Source organism: Oryctolagus cuniculus, chromosome 12 (assembly GCF_964237555.1).
Source record: "Oryctolagus cuniculus chromosome 12, mOryCun1.1, whole genome shotgun sequence".
NCBI classification, from domain to species: domain Eukaryota; kingdom Metazoa; phylum Chordata; class Mammalia; order Lagomorpha; family Leporidae; genus Oryctolagus; species Oryctolagus cuniculus.
The window spans coordinates 118,515,849-118,541,238 of NC_091443.1; the positions used below are offsets into that span (position 1 = coordinate 118,515,849).

Here is a 25,390-nt window from a genome sequence, read left to right on the forward strand (position 1 = left end):
GATCCCAGGAGTTGGGTGAAAGTGGGTGAGAGGCGAGCAGCCTGCAGACTTGTCTATTTCAGTTGGTACAACAGCTTATATAGTCGAAGCAGCCAATCCAGTCAAGGGGCGGTTTATGCCCTGACCAATCACAGCCTGTTGCCAGGCAGGCTCCATTGCCAGGTGGTTTCCCAGGGAGTTTCTGAAGCAATTCCTGAGTAACTGATGCTTTCTTGCCAGCAGCCATCTTGGCATGGCCTTCTCATTATACCACACGATCCCTTAAGGGTGCAGGGGCCCCGACATGTGGTGCCAGTGCCCCCCGAGCCATGAGGGTGCCAGCATCCCCAGCCCCATGAGTGTGCCTGAACTACCAACCCCATGAGGGTGGCTGCTGCCCCTGACCCTGTGAGGATGGCTGCCACCTGACCTGGTCAGGGTGGCTGTGGCCACCGACCCTGTGATGGTGCCCATGCCCCCTGACCTGTGAGGGTGCCTCTGTCCCCCGACCCATGAGGTTGCCAGTGCCCGCCAACCCCTGTGGTGCCAATGTCCTCCATCCCCCATGAGGATTTCTGAGCCCACCCAATGGGGAGAGGTTGTCTACATGCCCCCCCACACAGTGGCAGTCACAGCTACCCCCAGCCCTCCCCCACCCCAACCACAGCCCACAGTTGGGCCTTCCTCAGTCTTCCTGGGCAGACAGAACTCCAGGAGGCTCCCGAGCTGTCTTTCAGAATCCCTCTCAGTGCCCCCTGAGGAGAGTCAGCCAAGGTAGGCACCTGCCACTCTACCTGCCTCAGGACCGCATCTGCCCCACTGCACCAGCCCCACACTGGGGGGGCGCCCCTGGGATCTCAGGGCCAGGCCCCTCCCTCTCCCTGCAGCTCCAGACTCCCTCTTTCCTGTTTCTGTCCTTGGGCCAGCTGGCTCTCTCCTCTTCCTTCCCAGGCAGCCTCGGGACTCAGTGTTGCTGCCCAGGGCCTCCGTGGCTGAGCCTGGGGGTTCTCGGGACAGGATCCACACCACTGGCAGAGAGGCCAGGGAGCTTGTGGTTGATGGTGTAGGGGCTGGGAACTTGGGGGGTGTTGTTGTGGAACAGCCAGAGGTCTTTGAACTTCCTCCTGGGCGTGCCACACCTGCCCCAATCTGAGTTGTGCTGCTGGGGGCAGGGGGCAGGGAGTACTAAGCCCCCCAGCCTGGGAGCCCCAGCACAGGCCAGGGTGAAAGGCTGGGGGTCACCTCGTCCCTTGGGTGTGCAGTTGAGAGTGGCCGGGGGTGAAGCCTTCGGTTGCTTGATGACCTCAAAGCCTGAGAATCCTCTGCACCCATCAGCCCAGGTGAGGCGGGGACACACAGCCTCCTGCCTCCCATCTGGGCATTGTCACACCTGCTACTGGCTGAAGGCAGGGTCCTCAGCCCCAGATGAAGCCCCGTAGCCAGGGCAGGTCAGCTATTCTGAGTTCCGCCCGGCCGGGCCGCAGAGTTGGCCTAGGGCCCCACCTACCACTCTTTGCTGGCCTCTGACTCTCCCTCTTCTGCTTTTCCCCAGCAGGGAGGGCCCAAACTCGCCTCCATGACCTGCAGCCTCCAGACCAGCCGAGGCTCCCTCTTAGATTTATGAGTCTGTGGCCCCCTGCCCGCCCTGCCTCCTCAGGGTCCCCTCAGAGGACTCCTGGGGTTTTTGAGTACCCGAGGGGCCTCCAGCACCCCCTCCAGCCATCTGTTTTAGCTGCACGCTCCTGGTTCAAGCAGGGTTCTTCCTCCTGTCTTTCTCCATCAGGCCTGCTGGCTGCCACGTGAGCCTCCCAGGCTAGTGCTGGCCCTGGCCAGTGGGTCCAAAGGCAGGGCCATCAGTGAGGAGGGAAGCCCGAGAGGGCCAGGCAGTGTCAGGACTGTGGCACTGCTGCCTGGGAGGTGAGTGAGAGGTGGCATGAGTGGCAGGGGAGGCCCTCTCCAGCCTCGACTCCCCGGAAATTCTGGTCATCTACTCCAGCTCCTCCTCCCATCTTTCTTCCCCTTCCTGTCCATGGCCTTTTCCAGAAAGCTCACCCACATGCCCACCTGCTGCTGCTTCCCACCTCCGCCCTGCCCACCAGTGCCATGGCCTGGCTGCTCTTGCCTTACCACCTGTCTCCCTTCTCTCTCTCTGCTGTTCTCTCTGCTTTCTCTCCCACTGCCAGCCGATTGGGTCAGGCAAGGCCGTCCCATCCTGAGAGCCCCAGGCCCCCCTTTGACATCTAACCAGATCCTTTCTCTTCCTCGGAGACCTCCCTTTGCCAGTCTGTCCAGAGAGCTGTTCTGTGACTTGACAGTGGCCCCTCAGCCCCTAAGCCTCCCCCTCATCTGTGACTTTCTGTTGTCTGGTGAGCTCACACCTCCAGGCATGACCTTGGTGAAAATTTGTGCCCCTCTGCGGTCCTACTCCTGCCCTGTTCTATAAATATAAATACTCATAAATACACACACACACACACACACACACACGTGGCAGTGCCCCTGGAGTTGCAGTGTAAGGAGACCAGCCTGGAAGAGGCCTCTTCACCCCACTGAACGCTCAGCACAGCACAGAGGCTGCCCACTGCTGGCAGGCCCTGCTGCCCTGTGCAGTGCCCACCCGCAGCAAAGTAAACCCTGGGCCCTGTGACAAAGCTGCTACACATGGGCCAAGCAGTATGGCTCTATCTCTTTATTTCAAGATAATAACAGGAGCCACATCACCATGGTGCCACAACCCTATCTCTGCCTCTTTCCTGGGCCAAGTTTCCCAGCCCCAAATAATTATTATGACCTCCTCCTCATTTGCGAGCTCCAGCCTCAGCTATGATACAGGGGAGGCCCTACCCCCAGCATATACAAAATATACACAAGTACAATATGTACGTGGGGGTGGGGGTGGGGAGGCCCACTGGAGGCAGCCTCTTCCCCTCATCAGGCCTAGAGTTAGCCCCAACTGTCCTAGGGCCTGACAGAATGCTGCCTACTGCCCTGCCCCAAAGTGCCTCCAAAGAAAAGGGAGTCCCCTGAATGCCTGCCTAGCCTGCCTCGGCCCTGCCTGGCTGGTGTGCCTCTCTTAGTAAGGGGACAGGCGCCCCTGCATCGCCTGCTCCAGCCTACCCTTTGAGGGCTGTTGACCGTGCCTCCCAGCTGGCCTGCCTGGGGGCACAGGCACGGAGTAAAGAGCTGGACCACGCCTGGCCTACCATGAGCGCCACCTGTGGTAAGCACCCGGCCTCCCATTAGCCTCAGCTTGCCCAGGCCACCCTGCAATTTGGGACCAGGAGCCCAGAGAGGACCCTCATCCTATTGTGCCCTCCTCGCCCATATACCCTTACCCATGATGCCCTGGCCCAGAAGTGACCCTTACCCATGATGCCCCTGGCCTGGAAGTGACCCTTGCCCATGATGATGCCCCTGCCCCGGAAGTGACCCCTGCCCAGCGATGCCCTTGCCTGGGTGCCCCCGCCCAGCAATGACCCTCAATCAGATGCCCTCCTCGCCTGATGCCCTCATGTCCATGCCTGCTGATGCCCCCATGTGATGTTCCTGGCCAGATTATGCCGGCCAGGCTGACACTTAGCCCCAAGAGGGGCGATGAAAACTGCCTGGCTGACTTGCCCAAGTGGTTGAGCATCCCCTGTTCTTGGCTGTTCTGGGGGCCACACAAATGCTGCCTGTGTTGGTCATGGCCTCTAAAGATGGAGCTGGAAATGAGGAGGCCCCAGGAGCCCCCGGGGTCCTCCAGAGAGGCAGCCTAAAGAGGCCTTTCTCTCCCCATCAGGGGTTCTGGCTAAGGAGGGAAGGGAACTGGGAAGGAACGGCAGGGGATAGGGTGGCTAGCAGGGGTGCAGTGGCAAGGATGGGGTTGGGGCTCTCCGGGCTGACGGCATCTGGTGTTTAGACGATAATTTCGTCATGCTCGTCAGCCTGGTAGAAGAAGGGGATGCAGTGGTTGGTGCCCAAGCCTGGGCGCTCCCAGGGGTTCTGCATCTCCTGTGGCTGCTTCCTGAGCTGCTGCACAGTAGGGTGCTGCTTGTGCAGCGCCTTCTTCTCAGAGTGCAGCTGTTTGTAGGCGGCAACGTGCTGCTGCAGGTGGAACAGGCACTGGTCGCGCTGTTGGTGCAGACCCTGAGCCTTCTGGCTCTTCAGCTCCATCTGCGGAAGACCAAGGCGGGTGGGGGGAGCATGAGGGCAGGTGGTGGCTTGCTAACTGATTCCACTGGTTGCAGGGGAGTGGCGCAGAGCCCTGCGTCTCCTGCACCCAGCCTCACACCTCATCCCCTTCTTTCCCATCACTTTAATTTGAGGCCACACACGAGAGGGAAGGCATCATCTTTAGGGGAACACTTGTGCCTAATACTTTACATGCACAATCTCAGCTCATCCTCAACACCTGTGTAAGGAAAAAATGCTAAGTTCCTTTGTCAGGAATCTGAGGCTTAGCAAAGGGTAGCTAAGGTGGGTGAAACGCCTCTCGTGGGACAATGATGTCCAGGCCTGGGAGGATCCCGGGGCTACCAGCCCTAAGAGAGGCAGGACAGTCGATATGGAGGTCACCTGTCACTCCAGACTGGAGCGGCCTCCCTCCTGGGCCTAGCACTGCCCTCCCCAGAGACTTGTCCCCATGGCCCAGTCCTTCACAGTCAGGCTGAGCATTACCGTTTCCTTCAGCTCCCCCAGCTTCTCCTGCAGCTGGCCGAGTTCCCTGGCCAGCTCGTTCTTGATGTGCTGCTCTGACTGCAGCGAGAGGGTGAGCCGCATGTTGTCATTGCTCTGCACAGAGAGAAGCAATCCGTTGCCACCCAAAGCGGCTGCATCCGGATCCCAGCACCAGGTGTCCACCTCCCACAGTGCCGGGAGGGCTGGAAACTCAGCCCCTCTCCTCCGACAGACATTTGAGCAGGGTCCTGGCTCACAGGGCACCTGCCTAGGTCATCACCGTCCCCTTTGGTGGCGGGGGAGTGAAGGCCCAGAGGGAAGTGTTTTGTGCCAGAGGCCTTGCCCAGGGAGGCCGAACGCACCAGTCTCACGAAGCCATCCTGCAGCTCAGCCAGCTGCTCCTTGAGCTCCCAGTTCTGCAGGAGCACGCGGCTGATGGTCACGCGGTCGCTCTGCTTGCGCTCCTCGGCCTGGCTGCCCCACAGCTCCACCTCCCGCTCCAGCTGCAGCAGCCGCTGTTCCTGCTGCTGGTTCAGGCGACTCAGGCCTGCGTTGTCCTGCACCTGGGCCTGCAGCTGTCCCGCCAGGCTCTCCAGCTCCTTCTGCAGCTGCTCAGCCTGCGCCTGCAGCTGCTGTTCTGCCTCCGACGGCCCCGTGGGGGAAGCTGGGGACTCTGGGGTGGGAGGCTCAGCTGAGAAAGGAAGCAGCCATCAGGGGCCCTGGCCTCTGGGTTTTCAAAAAGCTCCTGTCTTGGTCCTTAGCTCCTCAGGCCAACTTCTTGCCCCCACCCCGGTGCTGGCTTTTTGGCTAACAACTTTCCATATTCAGATGGTCATTACCCTTCCAAGCCAGGACACAGAGTGCTTGACCGTGCATGGTGGACAGTGGGTACACCACCCCTATTTACAGATGAGGTCACCTATGCTCAAAGAGATAACAAGACTTGCCATCCACCGGCACAGACCTGCTTCCCTCTGCCACAACACCCCTCGCCGGGGCACCTGACACCCATCCGGCTCCCAGGCCACCTCTGCCCCTGCTTACCCATCTGGCTCTTGAGCTCGACCACGGTGGTCTCCAGCTCCCGCTTCTCCTCCCTCAGCGTGCAGAGCTGCCCAGAGCACAGGGAAAAGAGCCATGAGCAGGGGCCACTGCCTCCCTCTGCACCGACGCTGCCCCCAAAACCCAAACACGCAGCCACCTCTGGCTGCAGGCCTCAGCAGGTGCACTTGCTGTACTGTGCAACTTAGGAAGCAGCAGGGGACGGCCTCCTGGGATCCCGACACCCACACAGGAGGTCTGGATTGAGTTTCAATCTCCTGGCTTCAGCCCTGGCTGTTGAAGGCATTTGGAAAATGAACTAGTGGATGGAAGATCTCCCTCCATCTCTGTCTGCCTGCCTCTGCCTTTCCAACGGAAACCGAGATGCTTAAATACACATTTTTGAAAAGCTGTATCACTGAGATTCTGATTGTGTAGGTCCAGGCAGGGACTCTCTCTGCAGAATTCTAGCAATTTCTGGAGGATTCTAGGGCAGGACCAGAATAAGGATTCAGAATTTCCATCTCTTGGCTGGGGGCCTCCCTGACAGTCCCTGGGGATGGTGGCCCCCGCGGGCTAGGGCTGGGGCTCCGTGGGCTGCAGCCTCTTACTTGTTGCAGCAGCAGCTCAGACATTTCCAGCTTCTTCTGCAGCTCCTCCGTGCCCAGCTGCAGGGTCTTCTTTTCGGTCATGAGGACTCGAAGCCTCTCTTGGAGCTCAGAGTTCTGCTGCTTCAGGTCCTCATTGTTTTTGCTGTAGTGAGAGGAATGAGCAAACAGAGTGGACCACTTTGGTGACCAACCCACCTTTTGCTGCACCTGCCAAGAACCTTGGTGTTGGAGGGGTCCCCAACAATCAGGTCACTCCCGTGGCAGGCCAGAGAGAGGACCTGAGCTGCCTGAGGCCATCGCATGAGCTGGTGGCACAGCTGGGACCAGAGCTTGGCTCTGCACACGTCCCAGCCTGTACAGCCACTTCCTCCTCATGCTCCCTGGCACCCCTCCCCTCGTCACCTGTACTAAGGTCCCCCAAACTCCTCCCGCCACCTTCCCCTTCTTACTTGTTCTTGTATAACAGCAGTTTCAGAGCATCTCGCTCTTTGGTCAACTCCTTGGTGTGCTGCAAACACAGAAAAGCTACGTCAGATCTCAGGGACCCTGGAGGGGGAGGGGGTGGGGTGCAGACACAGCAGCCGTGCCATGAGCAGACACAGAAATCACATTACTTTTTCCGCTTGCTCCATAGTTTCTTGGTTCTGTTGTTTCTGTGGGGAGAGTCAAAGAAGGGAAGGTGACTAAGGATGTCCCCTCTACTCCACTCCCAGAGCAAGAGGGGGTGGGCAGGGGGCCAGGGCGGGATGGGCACGTTCTCAGACCCTATGGGCACAGGACCTGTCCCGAGGCTCCCAAGGAAAGAGCATGTGGGTCTTTGCTGGTTTTTGCTCACAGCTGTGGAACCGCGTCTGAATCGGGATTCTTCTTAGGGGACAGTAAGGTGAGCCTCCAGAAACGGAATGTGAGAAAAGACGGGCCTTCCACTAGGTTTGGATTTACAGGGGTGTGCGCATCGTTCGACGGCTCAGCACATGTTACATAGGGGTTGGGGCTGCTCTTAACAGCGGGGATACAGGAATGAAAAGCACAGGTAAGATCCCTTCTCTCCCTAAGGTTGACGTCCCAGGGAGCCTGGAAATCTTGGATTCTTAGAGCTAAAAGAGACCTTTGACAACTGCCATTTCAACCTCCTTGGGAAACTCAAGCCCAGGGTGGAGAGGCGCTTGTCCAAACTCAAAGCTCAAGTCAGGGCCTGAGTCAGGGCAGGGACATGAGGCTCGTGGCCAGCGCTGAACGAGAGGCCACAATCCCAGGGCCAGTGTGGCCAGGGTGCAAGCAGGGGTGTCTGGAGAAGAGAGGAGGCGGAGAGGGCAGTGACAGGACGAGAGCCATGCTGCATGCTCCATGCTCTGGGGTCCCTCCAGCTGAGACCTGGCCCACCCAGCACCCCACTCTCCCTCGGCACCAGGGGGCCCCCAGCCCCTTTCTTCAGAGCCCATGGGGAAGCGGAAGCCCAGGGTGGGCAGCATGGAATCAGGGGACCCCACTGGGCTCTTACCAATTCCTCTATGGTGTTACTGAGCTGTTTGTTTGTTAGATAGCTGGAGTCCAGGGCTACTGCCAGCTCTTGGTACCGGCTCTGAGGCGCATGCAGAGAGGAGGAGTTGCAGGAGGGTTGGGGGAGAGGTAGAGAGAGCAGTCATTAGGGCTGGTGGGGGGGCATGGGCTATCTCAGCTGGCAGTGGGGCACTCAGCCCCCGCTGTGGGAGAAGGGGGGGGCTGGCCCTGCAGAGCCACTCACCTCCAGATCCTTCATGTAGGAAGATGTGAGGCCCTCTCCACCGATGTAGGACGTTGACTAGAACAGACAAGAGCTCCCATGGAGACGCTACGTCCTCTACCGCCAAGTCCCTACCCTTGGACTACTTCTCTACCCCACCTCCACCTGGCAACTCCTCTGCCCAGCTTGGCCTCTTCCTCTCATCACCCTCTATGCCTACCCTCAGACTACCTCTCCACCCCACCTCCACCTGGCAACTCCTCTGCCCAGCTTGGCCTCTTCCTCTCATCACCTTCTATGCCTACCCTCAGACTACCTCCCCCCCCACACCTGGCAACTCCTCTGCCCAGCTGGGCCTCTTCCTCTCATCACCCTCTATGCCTACCCTCAGGCTACTTCTCCCCCCGCCACCCCCACCTGGCAACTCCTCTGCCCAGCTGGGCCTCTTCCTCTAATCACCCTCTATGCCAGCTTCTCCTGGGTCTCATCACCATCCCCCTCCCTTCCCTAGTGATGCTCTCCCTATGCTTCCTGCGCTGAGATACATTGTCACCGTTCTCATGGCCATGTCCTTCATCTGTATGGCTTCCAAGAAGAAGCCATCACCCAGCCTGCCCAACACGGCCCAGCAGGTCAGTCTATTCCAGGATCTCCCCATCTCTCAGGAATCCCAGCTTCCATTTCTGTCCTTTCCTCTCTCTCCTCCCTTCCTGAGTCCCAGTGTCTGGGGTACCTCGGAGACAAGACCATTGAGCTGCTGAGCAGGTTGACGCAGGCTCTCCGTGGAGGACAATGTCCTAGGGACAGACACACAGAGGTTAGGGGTGCAGGGGCTTGATGCAAAAGAGGTCCTTGGGCCGTGGCCTGCCCTCACTCCCATGGCTTAGGGACTGCTGCCCGCACAGGAAGACACTCACTTGGTCTCATCTATGAGGACAGGGCCATAGTCAGCATCATGGATCTGAGGGAGAAGAAAGAAACAGTGATCACCTGATTTCCAGTAAGAACCACCCAGGGGTGGCAGGGGCCCAGCTCCTTCCAGCAACCTGCCACTGCCACAAGCTCAAGAGAAAGCCCCGTCTTGGCCTCCCCCACCCCAGTGCCGGGAAGGGTGCCTGGCACTGGGAACCAAGCTGCGGGAAGAAAGGAGACGAGAAGGCACAGCAGGCGCAGTCCTCTGGGAAGGGAGATGGTGCAAGCATACCGGGGTAGCAGGCACAAGGACAGAGGCACAAACCTGAGTTGGTGCCATGCTAGTTAGACTAGCGCCAGGGGACGCTACACCTCCAGGTAACACGGTGGCATCAGCAGAGGGTGGTGCAGGAGCAGCGCGGTCTTTGGGCGCCTGTCAGGGAACAGAGCAGGGGGTTAGGGGGCCATGCAGGAGAGGAGGTGCCTCGCTGCCATGGACACAAGGGCGCAGGGCAGGTAGGAAGATGTTGTAGCAGTCAGAGTGACAGTCACACATGCTGGGAACCACAGGGGTTGTGGGAATGGCTTGCCCAGGCTTGGGGACACGTGGCATCTTTTCAGGTGGCCAAAGCTCAAAGGAAGGGGGGGCTACAACCTCCGTGGACACGAGGCCCTGGTTCTCCCTGGACCTCTGCAAGGGCTCTGACCTCCGGCAGCCACAGCAGGCAGAAGGAACGGGCACCAACATCAGGGAACACGGCAGTGTTCTTCTAGAAAGCCAGTCTCTGCCGCACAGTGACCCTAACTCTAGGCCCCTGCTGGGCCGAGGCTGCTGGTGGTGACGGGGCTCCCTCCAGGTAGCTCTCTGCCGCTGCCCTCTCCTGCTCTCCGCCCTTTCTCCCTGCCCTCCTCTCTGCCTCAACCATCAGCTGCATTTCTCTGATTCAGGCCTTTCCAAGGAGAAATGTTGCCCAAGAAGCCCCTCCCTGCTTTCTGGAGATAAAATCAACCACAGCCGCCTCATGGGCATACCTCTCAGCCCAATCCCGCAGCTCCAGAAACACCTACTCTACCAAAAGAAGCCAGGAAATCACAGGTAAGACATCTGCTCTTTGACTTGGCACATGGAGGTCATGGCGCCTCATTGCCAGAAAAACTGCTAGGGAACAATGTGGGGATCTAGCACTTGGAGCCATGGAGAAGCCTCTCCTCCTTCTCCCGCAGCGGGACCCCCTCCCTCGGCCAGCCCCATCCAGCTTCTTCCCAGGCTCAGGCCTAACTCTCGGTCCAAGCATCTGGCTCTAGAGACCACCTCATGTCAGCAGGCCAGATGGCCTCACACAGCCAAGATGGCTGAACAAGTGACAGTAGCCAGAGGAGCTGAGTGGAGGCAGGCAGTTGCTGGCTGCTCTCTGGACCCTTCAGCCCTGGCCTCTGAAAACCCCAATCGGCTGCCTCCTTAGAGTCCAGGCTGCAAAGCCTACAGATGAGGATGAGGCGTGCTGAGTCTGCAGTTTTACCGTGACCATGGCCTGGAACCCACCGCCCACAGCGATTGTTGTCCTCAGAACCCACTGTTGCCTTGACAACGTCTGTGACTGCATCTATCAGGTAAGAGCAGCGGGCCAGGCATGAGACTTTAGAGAGGCTGCACTCCCAGCCATGGACCCAGGTCCCTCTTAGCATCTTAGTTCCCACTGAGCTCTATTTTAGACACAGAAACAACAGGGGAGTGAGGAGAGCACTTCTCTGAGCAGTTTCCTTGACTTGTTAGGTTTATTTTATTTATTGGAAAGGCAGAGTGACAGAGAGAAAGGGAACTCAGAGAGAATCTTCCATCCATTGGTTCACTCCTCAAACGGGCACCATGGGCCAGACTGGGCCAGGCCAAGCCAAAGCCCAAGAGTCAGAAACACCAATCAGATCTCCCACGTGGGTGCAGGGGCCCAAGCACTTGGGCTACCTTGTGCTGCTTTCTCAGGCACATTAGCGGGGAAGTGGATCAGAAATGGAGCAGCTGGGACTCAAGCACTCATATGGATGCCAGTATCATAGGAAGTAGCTCAACCCACTGTGCCACAACACCAGCTCCTCTGAGCAATTTTAAATATAGGTACCGTGGCCAGTGCTGTAGTTTAGCAGGTAAAGCCACCGCCTGCAGTGCCAGCATCCCATATGGGCACCAGTTCAAGTCTCGGCTGCTCCTCTTCTGATCCAGCTCTCTGCTATAGACTGTGAAGGGAGCAGATGGCGGCCCAGGTCCTTGGGCCCCTGAACCCATGTGGGAGACCTGGAGGAAGCTCCAGGCTCCTGGCTTCCGATCAGCCTAGCTCCGGCCGGCGCAGCCCTTTGGAGAGTGGACAGCAGATGGAACACTTCTCTCTCTCTCTCTCTCTCTCTCTCTCTCTCTCTCTCCTCTGTAACTCTGCTTTTCAAATACATAAATAAGTAAATAAAAATTGAATCTATGTATCGTGATTATTTTGTGAACAACCAATTCACAATTCTAAGTCTTAAGGTGGGAGCTTAGCCTAGGTGTCGGGATACCAGATGAGAAGGCTACACCTCGCTTCAGAGTGCCCGAGCCTGATGCCTAGCTCCAGCTCTAACTCCAGCTTCCTGCTCATGCCAACCTAGGGAGACACGGTGATGGCTCAAGTACACTGAGCTCCTAGAAGTCATATACACAGCTGTCAGGACTTCTCCGTGCCTGGGCCCTGCCCAGACTATGCCACTTGGTGTCTCCTCTGAGGCCATAGAGTGAGTCACAGCCCCTGGCCAGACCTAACTGGGTGGGAGCAGCCATGATGGTTGACCAGCCACCTGTCCCTTTCCCCAGGCCCATCTCTGGATCAGCCCTGCTACACTGGCTTGGCTGAAGGCCCTGGGGCAGTTAGACAGGAAGTGCCAACATCATCTGCAGGTTATGGCCTACCTAGCCCCATGTGCCTGTGCCCTGCCCCTCCCCCAACCCAGGCTCCCTGCAGCCCTGAAAGGTGTTCTATGACCTCACAATGCTGCCTATGACCTCTTTGCTCCCTCTGCCTCCCCCACTCACCACGTGGATGAATATTACCCACTTTTAATCTTCACACTGGCCTCAAATGCCACCTCCTCAAGCTGCAAGTCCATTCGGAACCCACCTCCCTCACCTAGCCACGCAGCTGGCCTATTGCCGCCTTTCCCCTGCCCCTCTCAGAGGACTCTGTCACCCCCACGGTGTCTCCTGTCTTGTTCTTCTACTTCCACCACTGTGCAGCCAATGCCTTTGCCGTCCACGGGCCCAGTGAATACGGTTGAGCGTCCCATCTGATTTGTCAAAGAGATGAGGGGCAGGCAGAGTGTCCTAGCACTGGTCTGTCTGGGTAGCCTCACATCCTTGCTGGTTAGTTCCTCTGAAAAGCTGACCTCCATCCTTGCGATTATAAAGCCAATTCATTTTCTCTTAATTCTACCTTCTCACTCTCAAACCAAAATGGAATTCATCAAGTTGAAAAATCACTCACTTCCATCTGGTCTACTTGCCCAGAGGGCAAAATGTAACAGAGTTTGTATTTTTTCAAATATCTCCTGGTCTGACCGCACCGGGCATTCAAAGCCCAAAACCCCACAGACCTGCTCTGAAAGTTATTCCCAAATTACCGAATCTTTGAGGTGTGCCTTACCCTCTCCAAGATGATAAAAGACACGAGGGAAGGGAAAAAATGCAATTAACCAAGCAGGGGAGGAAGCAGACATAAGCAGGCCGAGGGTTAATGGCAGCAACATAAAACAAGCCAGGGGCAGAGGCTCCCCCAAACGAGACAAGCCTCAGGGACATGCACACCTGCGAGGCAGCAAGCCAGAGAGGGGGTCTCGGCACTGCCTCCCCTTCCACTTGTCCTATGGGGCAGCGCTACCCCATCGGAACGGTTAAGGTCAGACACCAGCACCTTCAGTATGGCCTGCATCTAGAGGCGGTGAAAAGGGGAAAACAAGGGCAGGGGAAGACACAGAGACGTGGCTTAGAGAGAGGCGAGGATGTCGGGGAAGGAAGAGGTGGAGTCAGGAAACGGAGGCTGAGGAAGAGCAGAGATCCACACCGTGGCCCCCCAGGCCATCCTCTCAGACTGGCCATTGCTGCCTCACCAGACAGAGGGAAAAGTCCCCAGGCCCCAGAGTCACATGAAGCGCAGTCACTGACCAGTGCGGCTCTCAGACCCTCCCCCAGACACGACCCCCACTCTCCATGTTAAAACCAGACTTCTGCAGAAGGGTTCTCTTGAACAAGGGAGGCTACAGCTCAACAATTAGAAGACACTGTTCCAATCCAATAATATCTGACAGCCTGAAACTGAAGCTCAGGGGAGGCTGTGACTTTTCTGAGGTCACCCAGAGCCAAGGCCGAATCCCAGTGCCTGGGGCTTCCTAAGGGGACAGCCTGATGGCCAGGCTGCTCTTGCTGACCTGGCTTTTCCTGAGGCCAGGGATGAGGAAGTCGCAAATACCAGCGACTATGAATGTTACAAGACCCTGTATTCTGGATTAATATGAGAACAGCAAAAACTCTCAAACTTTGTGAGTAAAACATCAGCCCTATCTGTTTCACAGATGTGGAGAGAGAGGCCCAGAAAGCTTGAACAGTTTGCCTTACATCATATCCCTAGCAGAGGGAAAGGGAGCATTCAAACCCAGAATCCTTGACCAGTAGCTAACACTCCCTTCCACCATCTTCCACTGTCCTCTGGATCCCCAACCCCCCACCCCCCATTGCCCCTTAGCCCCCGAGCCCCCAGCAGCCTGTCCAGCCAAGACTCACATCCTCAGTTGAGTGACAACCCCGAGAAGTGGTTGTCTCAGGGCTACTGCCGTTTTTAAGGTTTTTCTTCTTTTTTCCTCCTGCAGGACCACCAGGCCTGTTCTTCCGCTGATACTCTCTTAACTGTGGAAAGGAAAAGCAGTTGATTCTCTGGAATGCCCTAAGCCCCTGCGGTCACATCCTACTTCACAGTGTTCACAAGAACTCTCATGTCCACCACTGACTTCATGCCACTGACAACCCTTCAAGGGGCTGGAATGATCAGTTAACCTCTGAAGAACTGACAACATGGCTTCAATAAAAGGGAATGATGGAATTTAAAATCAGCTTCCAACTCTCACTTCTGGGGTTCTGCCAAGAATCAGCAGCTGCTGGGAGCAAAACCAGAGGTAGAGGTAGAAGGTTAAACATTATGGGGTCAGGAATTGTACTTTGTGTGGTTTGGAAACAAGACATTGGGTCCTTTCTTCCATATCAGAACCTCACAGAACTTCGAGGGGCACCCCGAGGAACCCTGGACACCGAGGAGAAAGAGTAGAACCCAGGCATTATTCCAGCCAAGGGCCCATTATGATGTCTTGACAGGTTCCGTCCCAAGCCACAGGATGGCCTCACCAAGCTGCTCCCTCGCTCCTCTGTGGCAGTGCCCTCACCCAGCTTCAAAAACTCCCCTGGGGAGGGTTCAGGCTATAAAGTTTAGTCTCCCAAGGTCTGTTTCACAGACGGTCACACAGCTGTCACTCCAGAGAGCCTGAGTGTGGGGCACTCTGCTCCCAGGGTCAGGGAAATTGAATGGGAGCCTGAGAACTCGCACACCCCCCAAAGTCTCTGGAGAGTAGAAACCTGGGGGAAAACCAAACCAGTTTTCCCGCGGTCACCCAGAAACACTGCCCACACTTCCAGCTCCCCGGGAACGGGACACATCTCACTGTCAGTGTCCGAGCTGAGGAAGGGGGTCCCCAAGTCCCCAGTCCCCTTGCAGGCGGAAGCCGAAAGGGGGTGAGGACTTAGGGGACTGGGCCGGGAGATCAAAGCCCGAGCTGGAGGTAATGCCAGTCCCCAGGGGGATTTGACCTCACTACATCCCACTCTGCCCTACCCACGCTCTGCGCAGGGGGAGGTGGGGCACAGGGTAGGGACCCGAGTCCTTGGAGACTGAGCCCACAGACCCCAAGGAGGTCCGGCTTCGGGAGGCCAGAGGTGAGGTCTGAGGCTGGGCCGAGGAGCCCCAGGAGCCAATGGCCCAAAGTCACCCAGGGGCGACAAGCCAGGGCGGGGGCTGGGTGCTGAGGGGGTGGTGCTGGCTGAGAGGACTTGGGTGGGGGAAGCCAAGGGGCGCTCGGGCTCGACCCGAGTGTCTGAGGAGCCGCACAGACCCCGCCACGGACCGACAATCAGACGGGCAGTGGGCTGGGCCGGGGGGCGCGACCCGATGTTTTACCTTTTTCTTGGCCGCAGCCAGTTTGCTCTGTCGAGTTTCCTCCGACATCGCGGGGCGGGGAGGGGTCGGGGGGAGGGGGGGCCACATCACCACGATCCCGGCAACCAATGCGAATTGCTCCCAGCAGCTACCGCGCAGATGTGTGACTGAGCCAGGAGACGCCCGTTCAGGGCAGAACTAGGCGGGGCTGGGTGGGCGTGGTCGCCACACTTCAAGCCCATTGGTCAGTGAGAAAGATGAAACAAAGAAGGGCGTGGTCCGAGGCGTCAAAATGGGAGCTGCGCGTGCAGCTGTCACCGCCCACTCTGGGGGCGGGGCGATTTCCCTTGGGTGCGCGCGCAGCTTTCTCTAGTTAGTCTGCGGACCCCAGAGGCCGCTCTCCGGCCCGCGCCCTGGACCCCCTTTCTCCACAGGCGCCCCCGAACCGGGGCCTTCGGAACCCAGGGCTCAGGAGGTGGGCGGAGCGCAGAGCAGGGGACACTGCATCAGTTCACGAGCCCTTTCTGACTCCTCCCAGATGTGCCCCAGACGTTCTGTTTCAGAAATCCCCTCGGGGGTCCCTTTCACGTCCTCCATACACTGCCCCTCTCACACCCAGCCCTTCCTCGAGGGGCCCCACGCTGATCCCGAAAGCGCGTCTGTCCCCGCCCAGCTGGATCCAGTCGGGCGCGCCCAGTTCCCGGCGGCTCCTCCTCCCGCGCCCCCACGGGCTCCCTTTCCCCTCAGAGCAGCTCCGGGGCCTCAGCCTCTCCCACGCTTCCCTCCAGGGCTGAGCAGACCCGGCCGCAGCTGCCGCGGGGCCTTCCGGTCACGGTGAGTAGCCCGCGCCCCCCCGACCCTGTGCGTGTGCCTGCGCCCCCCGACCCGTGAGGAAGTCTGTGCCCCCGACCCATCCGTGTGCCTGCGCCCCCCGACCCGTGTGGATGGTTGCAGACCCCATCCCGTGAGGTTGTCTGTGCCCCCCGACCCGTGTGTGTGCCTGCACCGCCCAACCCCATGAGTGTGCCTGCGCCCCCCTATCCGTGAGGATGTTTGCGCTCCCGAACCGTGAGCATGGCTACGGACCCAGACCCCGTGAGGATGCCAGCACCTCCCGACCCCGTCATGGTGGCTGCACCCCCGGACCCGTGAGGAAGTCTGTGCTGCCAGACCTCGTGCGTGTGCCTGCGTTCCCAGATCCGCGCGGATGTCTGCGCCCCCAACCAGTGAGGGTGCCTGCGCCCCCTGACTCCGTGCATGTGCCGGAGCCCCCGGACCCTGTGAGGATTTCTGTGCCTCCCGGACCGTGAGGGGGCCTGCGCCCCCCGACCTGTGAGGAAGTCTGCGCCCCCCAACCCCATGAGTGTGCCTGAGCCCCCCGACCAGTGAGGATGTCCAGGCCACCGAGCCGTGAGCATGGTTGCGGACCCCGACCCCGTGCGGGGGGCTGCAGTAGACATCAACCCGTGAGGGTGCCAGCGCCTCCCAACCCCGTGAGGGTGCCAGCGCCTCCCAACCCCATGAGGGTGGCTGCACCCCCGACCTCTTGAGGTTGCCTGGGCCCCTCGACCCGTGAGAGTGCCAGCGCCCACCGACCAGAGAAGATGCCAGCACCCCGACCCTGTGAGTGTGCCTGGGCCCCCAACACTGTGAGAATGTCCGTGCCCCCCGACCTGTGAGGGTGCCCGTGCCCCCTGACCCGTGAAGTTGCCAGCGGCCTCCAATCCGTGAGTGTGCCAGCACCCCCGATTCTGTGTGGGTGCCAACGCCCTCCATCCCGTGAGGATTTCTGAGCCCACCCAATGTGGGGAGGATGTCTATGTGCCCCCCCACACAGTGGCAGTCACAGCTACCCCCAGCCCTCCCCCACCCCAACCACAGCCCACAGGTGGGCCTTCCTCAGTCTTCCTGGGCAGACAAAACTCCGGGAGGCTCCCGAGCTGTCTTTCAGAATCCCTCTCAGTGGTCCCTGAGGAGCGTCAGCCAAGGTAGGTACCTGCCACTCTGCCTGCCTCAGGACCACATCTGCCCCACTGCACCAGACCCACACTGGAGGGCACCCCTGGGATCTCAGGGCCAGGCCCCTCCCTCTCCCTACTACAGCTCCAGACTCCCTCTTTCCTGTTTCTGTCCTTGGGCCAGCTGGCTCTCTCCTCTCCCTTCCCAGGCAGCCTCGGGACTCAGTGCAGCTGCCCAGGGCCTCCGTGGCTGAGCCTGGGGGTTCTCTGGACAGGATCCGAACCACTGGCAGATGTGGGTGCCTGTTGCTGTTGATTTCTCAACAATGTTGCAGTGGATTCATTTCTGAGAGGAACAGCGTGGTGGGGGCAAGAGGCGCGGAGTCACTACACAGACCCCGGGAGTCCAGTGAAAGCAGGCTTGAGGTGAGCAGCCGGCAGACTTGTTTATTTCAGTTGAAACTACCTCTTATATAGCCAAGACAAGCCAATATGGTCAAGGGGCAGTCTATGCCCCATCCAATCACAGCCTGCCAGGCAGTTTCCAAAGCCATCCAATCACAGCCTGCCAGCAGCTTCCAAAGCCATCCAGTCACAGCCTGTTGCCAGGCAGTTTCCAAAGCCATTCAATCACAGCCTGTTGCCAGGTGGGTTTCAAAGCCATTCCTGAGTAACTGATGCTCCCTTGCCAGTGGCCACCTTGGCATGGCCCTCTCATTCCACCACACCAAGCCATAACAAAGAGCTGGATCAAAAGTGGAGCAGCTGGGACTCAAACCGGTGCCCATATGGAATGCTGGCACTGCAGACAGTGGCTTTACCTGCTACACTACTGTGCCAGCCCCAGAACAAGCATGTATAACACAGCAAGTTAGAATATTGGATTTTGAATATGAATTCACATTAGGATATGCTTTATATTGTAGGAGTTTATGGATAGAGGTTATGGGCAAACACAAGACTTGTGTAGGTAAGTTTTACATAGATACTTAGGCATGAAGATAAATTTTTCATTACCTACACAATCATATTATTGAAAAATAAAAATAGAGATAAAGGATGGAAAAAGAAAGCAGAGGAATCATATGTGATTTTTTTTCAGGGCCCATATAAATAGTGACACTTTGGCAAGGGATTTTTCATGAGATTGTTTTAAGGAAGAAATTTTTCTGAAAAGGAAACTCAAATGTAGCACACACTTATTTTCTATGATATTTCTGCTTAAGCAAAGTGCTTATGCATGTATTACTTTCTTGTAAATTCAAAATTACCGGACAGTTCATCGGGAAAAACAACAGGAGAAAGTCCAAAAATTGATTTAGAGTTCACTTTTCTTTTACAATGTAGACTGACAAAATATTTTTAAAATAAATGTAACCCTTGATATTGTAGAAATATTGCCATATTGCAAATGTGTGAAATATGGGAAATACTTATAAATAGTAAAAACACAAAAAGACACACACACACACATAAACTGTACACATACTAGGGTCTATTCTTATCTTTAGGGGGAAAGGACTCAAAGATAAATGTCTCCCCAGTTTTTTAACTCAGAACTACTCTCAGTGGTTCACACATTTTACTGATGAGTAAACTTGCTTCAAGTTTTCCATGAATAGAAATTGAGAAATTTGTCAATTGTACTCTATGGAGCATGTAAGTGACCATACCATAAACTCTCAAATGCAATGGTGTGTTGGAGTTCTTTCCTGGATATTGTTCCTGACCTTGTGGGCAGTGAGAGCCACAGGAGAGTTAAAGGTACTTCAACTGACAGATCTGTTACTTGGAGGCTCCACAAGGAATCAATGACATCTTTGTGCAACTTGAGGGCTTGGCTGCTCCTCTTCTGATTCAGCTCTCTGCTATGGCCTGGCATAGCAGTAGAAGATGGCCCAAGTCCTTGGGCCCCTGCACCATGTGGGAGACCTGGAAGAAGCTCCTGGCTCCTGGCTTCGGATTGGTACAGCTCCAGCTGTTGTGGCCAATTGGGGAGTGAACCATCAGATGGAAGATCTGTCTCTTTCTCTCTCTCTCTCTCTCTCTCTCTCTCTCTCTCTCTCTCTGCCTCTCCTCTCTCTGTAATTGAGACTTCCAAATAAATAAATAAATCTTTTTAAAAAACTGTCAAATAACCCAGCTTACAGGTCTTAAGAGTACCTGAAGATGTAGAAAGAGAGAATGGAATAGAAGGCCTATTTTTGTGAAATAATCACAGAAAACTCCCCCAATTTGGAGAAAGAAAAGGATGCCAAGTACAGGAAGCACATAGAACACATAAGAAACATGACCTGAAAGGATCTTCACCATGACACATTGTAGTCAAACTTTCCACAGTAAGGCATAAAGAAACATGTTCGTATGTGTTTTCTGCTGTAATCAATTTCTAAAGTGTATACACTGACAAGAAGAACTACACAAAGTACAGTCATTGAACAAGGTATATCTCCTGAGAGGGGCTCCAGGCGGCTCAGCCAGTGCTACTGTTTGTGTTTCCCACACCGCAGGAGCCCTCAGGAGGATGCTAGGACTCCGGTATGCAGTGGGCTGGCCGTCAGGACCACGGGGTGGTGTGCAGTCCCCGCCTGCAGCTTCTTTGAACCCTGGGGCATCAGCTTTCCAATCTCTGTGTGGTGAGGAAGAACTTGAACTTACTGTATGACCCGATTTCCTTGAGTGAGGCAGCAGATCTCAAGCAGGCCTCTCGGCGTAGGGGTCTGGGTCAGTTTTCTTGTTGCTAATCGTGCAGCAGCACAGGCTCGGTGTGTGAGAAGGAAGCAGTATTATTGACCTCATGGTTTTGGTGCAGGGTCTAGGGGCAGCATCCGGTGATGATCTTCTTGCTGGTAGAGTCCTGGGGTGGCACAGAGACCAGCGGACAGACAGAAGGGGTGCAGAGGGGGCCAATCCAAAGTGGTCTATGTTGCGGTCCCCTAGGGATAAGGCGTTAATCCATGAACACATGAATGGATTTATCCTGATCACTTCCTGCAGGGCCTCACCTGTTCTCACTGCTGAATTTCTCATCACTGGATTAACTGTGCCCATGAGTTTCAGAGGGGATAAACCATGTTTAATAGAGAGCATGCAGGCTTGCAGGAGGTCCCTAAATTTCCAGGTCTCCTCCCACCACCTAGTTTTGAGATTTAGTGCTTCTGCCCCTCATGTGGAAGAAGGCACCCTTTCTTAGGGCTTTCAAGGAAAGAAGGAAAGGACTTCAAGCTTTTCTTCCTACTAGGATCACCTATTATTTTCATTGCTTGCAACCTCATCTGATTTTCTGAATCACGAACATGATTATTGCCTGAGTATTACCAAGAAAATCTTACAAGTTGTCATGTGACATGCTAGAAAGGACCCGTGTGTGTTGAATGTCCTTATGTACTTCTGTTGCCATGTCAGGGATTTTGTGCCTCAAAAAATGTTCCCAAGGTCGTATGTTTATATTTGTTTTTGACAGGCAGAGTTAGACCTCGAGAGACAGAGAGAAAGGTCTTCCATCCATTGGTTCACCCCCCAAATGGCTGCTATGGCTGGCATGCTGCGCTGATCCAAAGCCAGGAGCCAGGTGCTTCCTCCTGGTCTCCCATGCGGGTGCAGGGCCCAAGCACTTGGGCCATCCTCCTGCCTTCCTGGGCAGCAGCAGAGAGCTGGACTGGAAGAGGAGCAACTGGGAATAGAACTTGGGGCCCCAACCGGGACTAGAACCCAGGGTACTGGCACTGCAGGCAGAGGATCAGCCAAGTAAGTCATGGCGCCAGCCTATGTACTTTTTTTAAGCAGTTCATAGTGAACAACATTTTCATTATTTTCAGTTCAGGAGAGCCAAAGTGTTATCTTGTAGTTTTTTTTTTTTTTTAAGAATAAGCTAAGAAAAATCCTGTAGTACTTATAATATACAAATGAACTATACTATTAGATATAAATTAAATGTTATATTTTTATGAAGATAAATGCCTAGTAATAAAAGCAAATTTTAAGTTTATTGATTTATAGAATTTCTCTTTTGGAAGGGAACCTTCAATATCAGCCATTTTCATTCAAATTATAATATTTTTTCACTTTTAAGCAATCTCTGGTGTTATTAAGATTTCTTCACTAAACTTACACATTAATAGAATTATCTTAAAATACATTATTAATTACTTAAATACATTAATATAACACATCGGAAAACAAGTCTTACTACCTGCTATTGATTATAGTTATCAGAAGTATTAAGATGTTGTCACAAATTTGAAACAAATAATTGTTTTGTCTCTGAAGTGATTTTTCAGGAATAATGAATAATGGAAATCTATAAGAGATGTTTGGATAACATCTGCCTCATGGACAATTCATAGAAATATAGTTATTTATCTCTAGTTGTAGGCTTAATTTTGAAGTTATCATTTTTATGGCAATTGTGATAATACAAATGACCACAAACCAAATAATAAAATAATTGAAATTCCTATACTTTGAGAAAATGGATAGCTTCTGTTAATGTACCAAACATAATTTTTCTATACTAATTTATTAGAAACATTTCAAAAATATTTCTTTCAATTTGGGGAGAGGTAAAATAATGAAAAAAATCAAAATTTCTGAAAATTAAAGTATTTGCATTTAATTTGTTCATTTTCTGCCTCATCACCAATGTAGTTCTTTAATTGGATAGAAAAAAAGTAGATTCAGAATCTACATTTGTTGACCACTAATAACAGAGTAGGGCAGTGAAGCATCATTAGCCCAATGAAACTTACAGGATTTCAGTGGTGGGGAAATCAGGACTCTTTCTGAATTTTGTTAGGGAAATGTGTTCTCATTTTATGTGGAGCTGTCTACTTTTGGTATTTTTATTTTAATATATATTTTAAAGTTTCAGCAGAACTCAGCACTAGGAGTGTCTACCTTATTTTTTGGGGAAAAATCTGACTAATTTTTAAGAATGGGGCATCAATATTGTTTCATTTTCTCAGTTTTGAATATAGTGTGTCATTCTGTGAAAACCACCTTGCCAGTGTGCTTTTTGTTTAGTTTGCTTTTTAAGTGCAAACTTGAAAGTTTTACTTATAAAAAGTGACCTTTATGTTTTTCCATATGATTGACAGAGCTTTTACCCAGTTATCTTCATTGTATGACAATAAATCTATTCAATAAAGATTAACAAATGCATTAAAAGTGCAAATAATCACTATGGTATGCTTGCTGGTTTTATTTATGATGATGTATTGATCATCTCTGTCAGGTACTGTGATAGATATGTCTATTGGAAAATATAATTTCATTTCCCAAAAAGGCAAGCAAGTTAAAACCCTTCTGCAATTATGAAGTCATCCTCTGATAACTTACTGATTCATTTCTTGGTGTCAAAATCAAGAACCAATTATCTGTTTGACTTGGAGATATTAGGTCCCTGTGGTACTATGAAGAAAATTATTTAGTGCCTTTCAGCTAGTGAAATGATGATTGGTGGGTCTGTTTGTTGAACAAAAAGGGGGAGGGGAAGAGCACACATTAGCTATAAGGCTGTAGCTATCTCATTGGAGGTAGTCATTTCAGTCTTTGGAATTAATTCTAGAATTTAATGATAACTTTAAGTTTGTGTAAAAAGTGGTTAGTAAAAAATTTATTTACCTCATTATATAAACATAAGACTATGTTTTAAAACCTTCTTTCCCAGCCAAGATACTAATTTTAATACAAAATGGGAAAATATTCAATACAGTGTCTCCTTTTGGAGGCTTCCTACAAGTGAAAGCAGATTTGTGGGGGATGATTGAGTTTTGAGCAACTTCCTTGCTTCCAAGACAAAACCCACATTGCCTTCGTCTGTCCCTAAAGTGCCAGACCCAAGCTACTTTTAAGAAGCTACTGTACTCCACCTGCCTTGGATGAAGCAAGCAGCCCCTTTGCTACCAGAATTCCCCAGAAACAGCATGGGCATTTTCCATGGTAGAGACAGCCCTTGTGAATTCTGCAACTGCAGGAGCTCTGGAGCTCTACTTGCTTGCTCTGTACAATATAGAGAAATTCTCACGGCCTCATATGGCCGTGAGAACCAGTAGCATCTCATACAGAATTCCAGAGTACCAGAACTAAAGAGGCCTCTTCTGAAACTCTAAGCACATGGTGCTGGAAGGCAGGACAGTGCATCATTTTTGCATGCCTTGTAGGCACAAAGGAAAGTTCTCTCCAATATCTGAAGCTCTAGGATTGCTGCTGCTTGTGTTATAAACCCTGGAATAACACTCATCTGTGGGAGTGATACAATCCTATCTTTGTATGCTTCAGGCTGGAATTCAACCCTGGAATAATTGGCAGTCAACCTGAGAGACCTGGATAAGGACCCCACTGTATCCCGTATCTCCAGGGCTGTCACTCTGTGTACTGTATTTCAGAGAGTCATGTAAATACACCTAGACCCTAGGGAATGGAGCCTATAAGCATTCCAGTGCTCCAGACCCAGACCTGCTGATACACAACCCTCAGCATAAACTGTATTCACCCTGTAGGACTCAGGGAATGTCTCCTTAACATTTCCCAGCTTGGGACTTGAACTCATGATGCTAAATTTCTGGGTATTAGTCAGGCTAACATATCAGGATCTGGGGAATGTCTTATCCACATAGTATAGTAAAAAGGCCATAAATTTTGCTGCCACAAACTCCAGAAATATTCATATTTGCCTGGTAGAAAAGGGTAGCATGACCAGAAATGTGGATACGGACATCACAAACCCCAGTATGGCTGACAACTCTAGGGACTAAGAACCTATGGAAGCTCATGCCACTTCAAAGTCATACTGTAACATCCACAAAAGGCTGAAGAACGGAAACCTGTGGCACATGTAGACAATGCTGACACTGATTACTAATGAAGAAATCAAGTCTCAAAAACTTCAAAAGATTGAAATCATACCATGCGCCTACCTTCTCAGACTGAAATCAATCTAACTAGACATCAATAATAATAAAAAAGGGCACTGGAAAGTTCACAGGTACATGAAAATTAAACAACATGATGACCAATGCATCATTTTAAAAAATTAAAAAGAGGTCAGAAAATTTCTTAAAACAAATGAATATGAAAACACAACATATCAAAGCATAGAACACAGCAAAAGCAGTATTATGAGGAAATTTTATAATGACAAGTGCTTACATTTAAATTTGAAAGATCTTAAATAAATGGTCTAATGCTGCATCTCAAAAACCCAGAAAAAGTGGCCAGCACTGTGGTGCAGTGGTTTAACACCCTGGCCTGAAGTGCTGGCATCCCATATGGGCACCGGTTGGAGACCCGGCTGCTCCACTTTCTATCCAGCTCTTCTTCTTCTTCTTTTTTTTTTTTTCTTTTTGGACAGGCAGAGTTAGACAGTAAGAGAGAGAGAGAGAGATAGAGACAGTTATAGACAGTGAAAGAGAGAGACAGAAGGGTCTTCCTTCTGTTGGTTCACTCCCCTATTGGCTGCCACAACTGGCACTGTGCCAATCTGAAGCCAGGAGCCAGATGCTTCCTCCCAGTCTCCCATGTGGGTGCAGGGACCCAAGCACTTGGGTCATTCTCCATTACCCTCCCGGGCCACAGCAGAGAGATGGACTAGAAGAGGAGCAACTGGGACTAGTACCCGGTGCCCCAACCAGGACTAGAACCTGAGGTGCCAGCGCCACAGGTGGAGGATGAGCCAAGTGAGCCATGGTGCCGGCCTCTATCCAGCTCTTTGCTATGGCCTGGGAAAGCAGTGGAATATGGCCCAAGTCCTTGGGAACCTGCACCTGTGTGGGAGACCTGGAAGAAGCTCCTGGCGTCAGATCGGCACAGCACTGGTCGTTATGGCCAATTGGGGAGTGAACCAGTGAATGGAAGACCTCTCTCTCTGCCTCTTCTCTCTGACTTTCAAAAAAAAAACCAAAAAACTCTGACTTTCAAAAAAATATATAAATCTTTAAAAAAAAAAACACAGAAAAAGAAAAACAAGCCATAGGCAAAAATTAGCAGGGCACAAGAAAAAATAAATATAAGAACAGTCATAAATGAAATTGAAACTAAAAGAATATTAGAGATATAAAACAAATAGCTGGTTCTTTAAGAAGATAAACAAAATAGAAAAGCCTTTATCCAGAGTAACAAAAGAAAGAAGAAAAAAACCTCAATAAATAAAATTTGAGAAGAAAAGTAGATGTTACAGTTGATACTACAGAATATGATGGGTCATAAAAAGCTGCTATGAACTGTGTGTTAACAAATTAAAAGCCTCAAGTAAATTCCTGAATATGTGTAACATATTAAGATTAAACAAGG

General features: G+C 53.0%; 1 protein-coding gene and 1 long non-coding RNA gene across 9 annotated transcripts; one reads left to right on the forward strand and one right to left on the reverse strand.

The window, feature by feature from the left end:
* Positions 1–867: 867 nt before the first annotated feature.
* Positions 868–15,320, reverse strand: LOC103346890 (golgin subfamily A member 2). 3 transcript variants are annotated; one of them, XM_070054841.1, is made up of 14 exons: positions 15,165–15,320; positions 13,724–13,846; positions 9,251–9,358; positions 8,931–8,974; positions 8,747–8,810; positions 8,035–8,091; positions 7,792–7,872; positions 6,905–6,943; positions 6,740–6,798; positions 6,291–6,432; positions 5,683–5,749; positions 5,001–5,329; positions 4,639–4,752; positions 868–4,134 (listed from the first exon to the last, which is right to left on the reverse strand). In XM_070054841.1, exons 1-14 carry the CDS (start codon positions 15,249–15,251, stop codon positions 3,877–3,879), a joined length of 1,572 nt encoding a protein of 523 aa, XP_069910942.1. In that variant the 5' UTR covers positions 15,252–15,320; the 3' UTR covers positions 868–3,876. The 3 variants fall into 3 exon arrangements, with proteins under 3 accessions (XP_069910942.1, XP_069910943.1, XP_069910944.1); XM_070054842.1 differs by lacking the exon at positions 15,165–15,320 and adding an exon at positions 14,155–15,137; XM_070054843.1 differs by lacking the exons at positions 13,724–13,846; positions 15,165–15,320 and adding an exon at positions 9,633–11,288.
* LOC127485301 (uncharacterized) lies at positions 15,314–23,710 on the forward strand. Of its 6 annotated transcripts, none has more exons than XR_011381190.1 (3): positions 15,330–15,618; positions 15,932–19,737; positions 20,565–23,710. It is a non-coding gene; the product is annotated as an uncharacterized lncRNA (long non-coding RNA). The 6 variants fall into 6 exon arrangements; XR_011381191.1 differs by having other exon boundaries at positions 15,333–15,618; positions 15,932–17,131; positions 17,311–23,710; XR_011381189.1 differs by having other exon boundaries at positions 15,336–15,618; positions 15,932–17,527; positions 18,028–23,710.
* The last annotated feature ends 1,680 nt before the right edge of the window (positions 23,711–25,390 follow it).

Bases quoted from the DNA above. Each gene is read 5' to 3' on its own strand.
- LOC103346890 (XM_070054841.1), bottom strand. From the start codon at position 15,251: ATGTGGCCCCCCCTCCCCCCGACCCCTCCCCGCCCCGCGATGTCGGAG. The intron at 8,811-8,930 runs GTGAGTGTCTTC...GTCTGTCCCTAG, and splicing joins GTCCTCATAGATGAGACCAA to GACATTGTCCTCCACGGAGA. The intron at 5,750-6,290 runs GTAAGAGGCTGC...TGCTCTGGGCAG, and splicing joins CTGAGCTGCTGCTGCAACAA to CTCTGCACGCTGAGGGAGGA.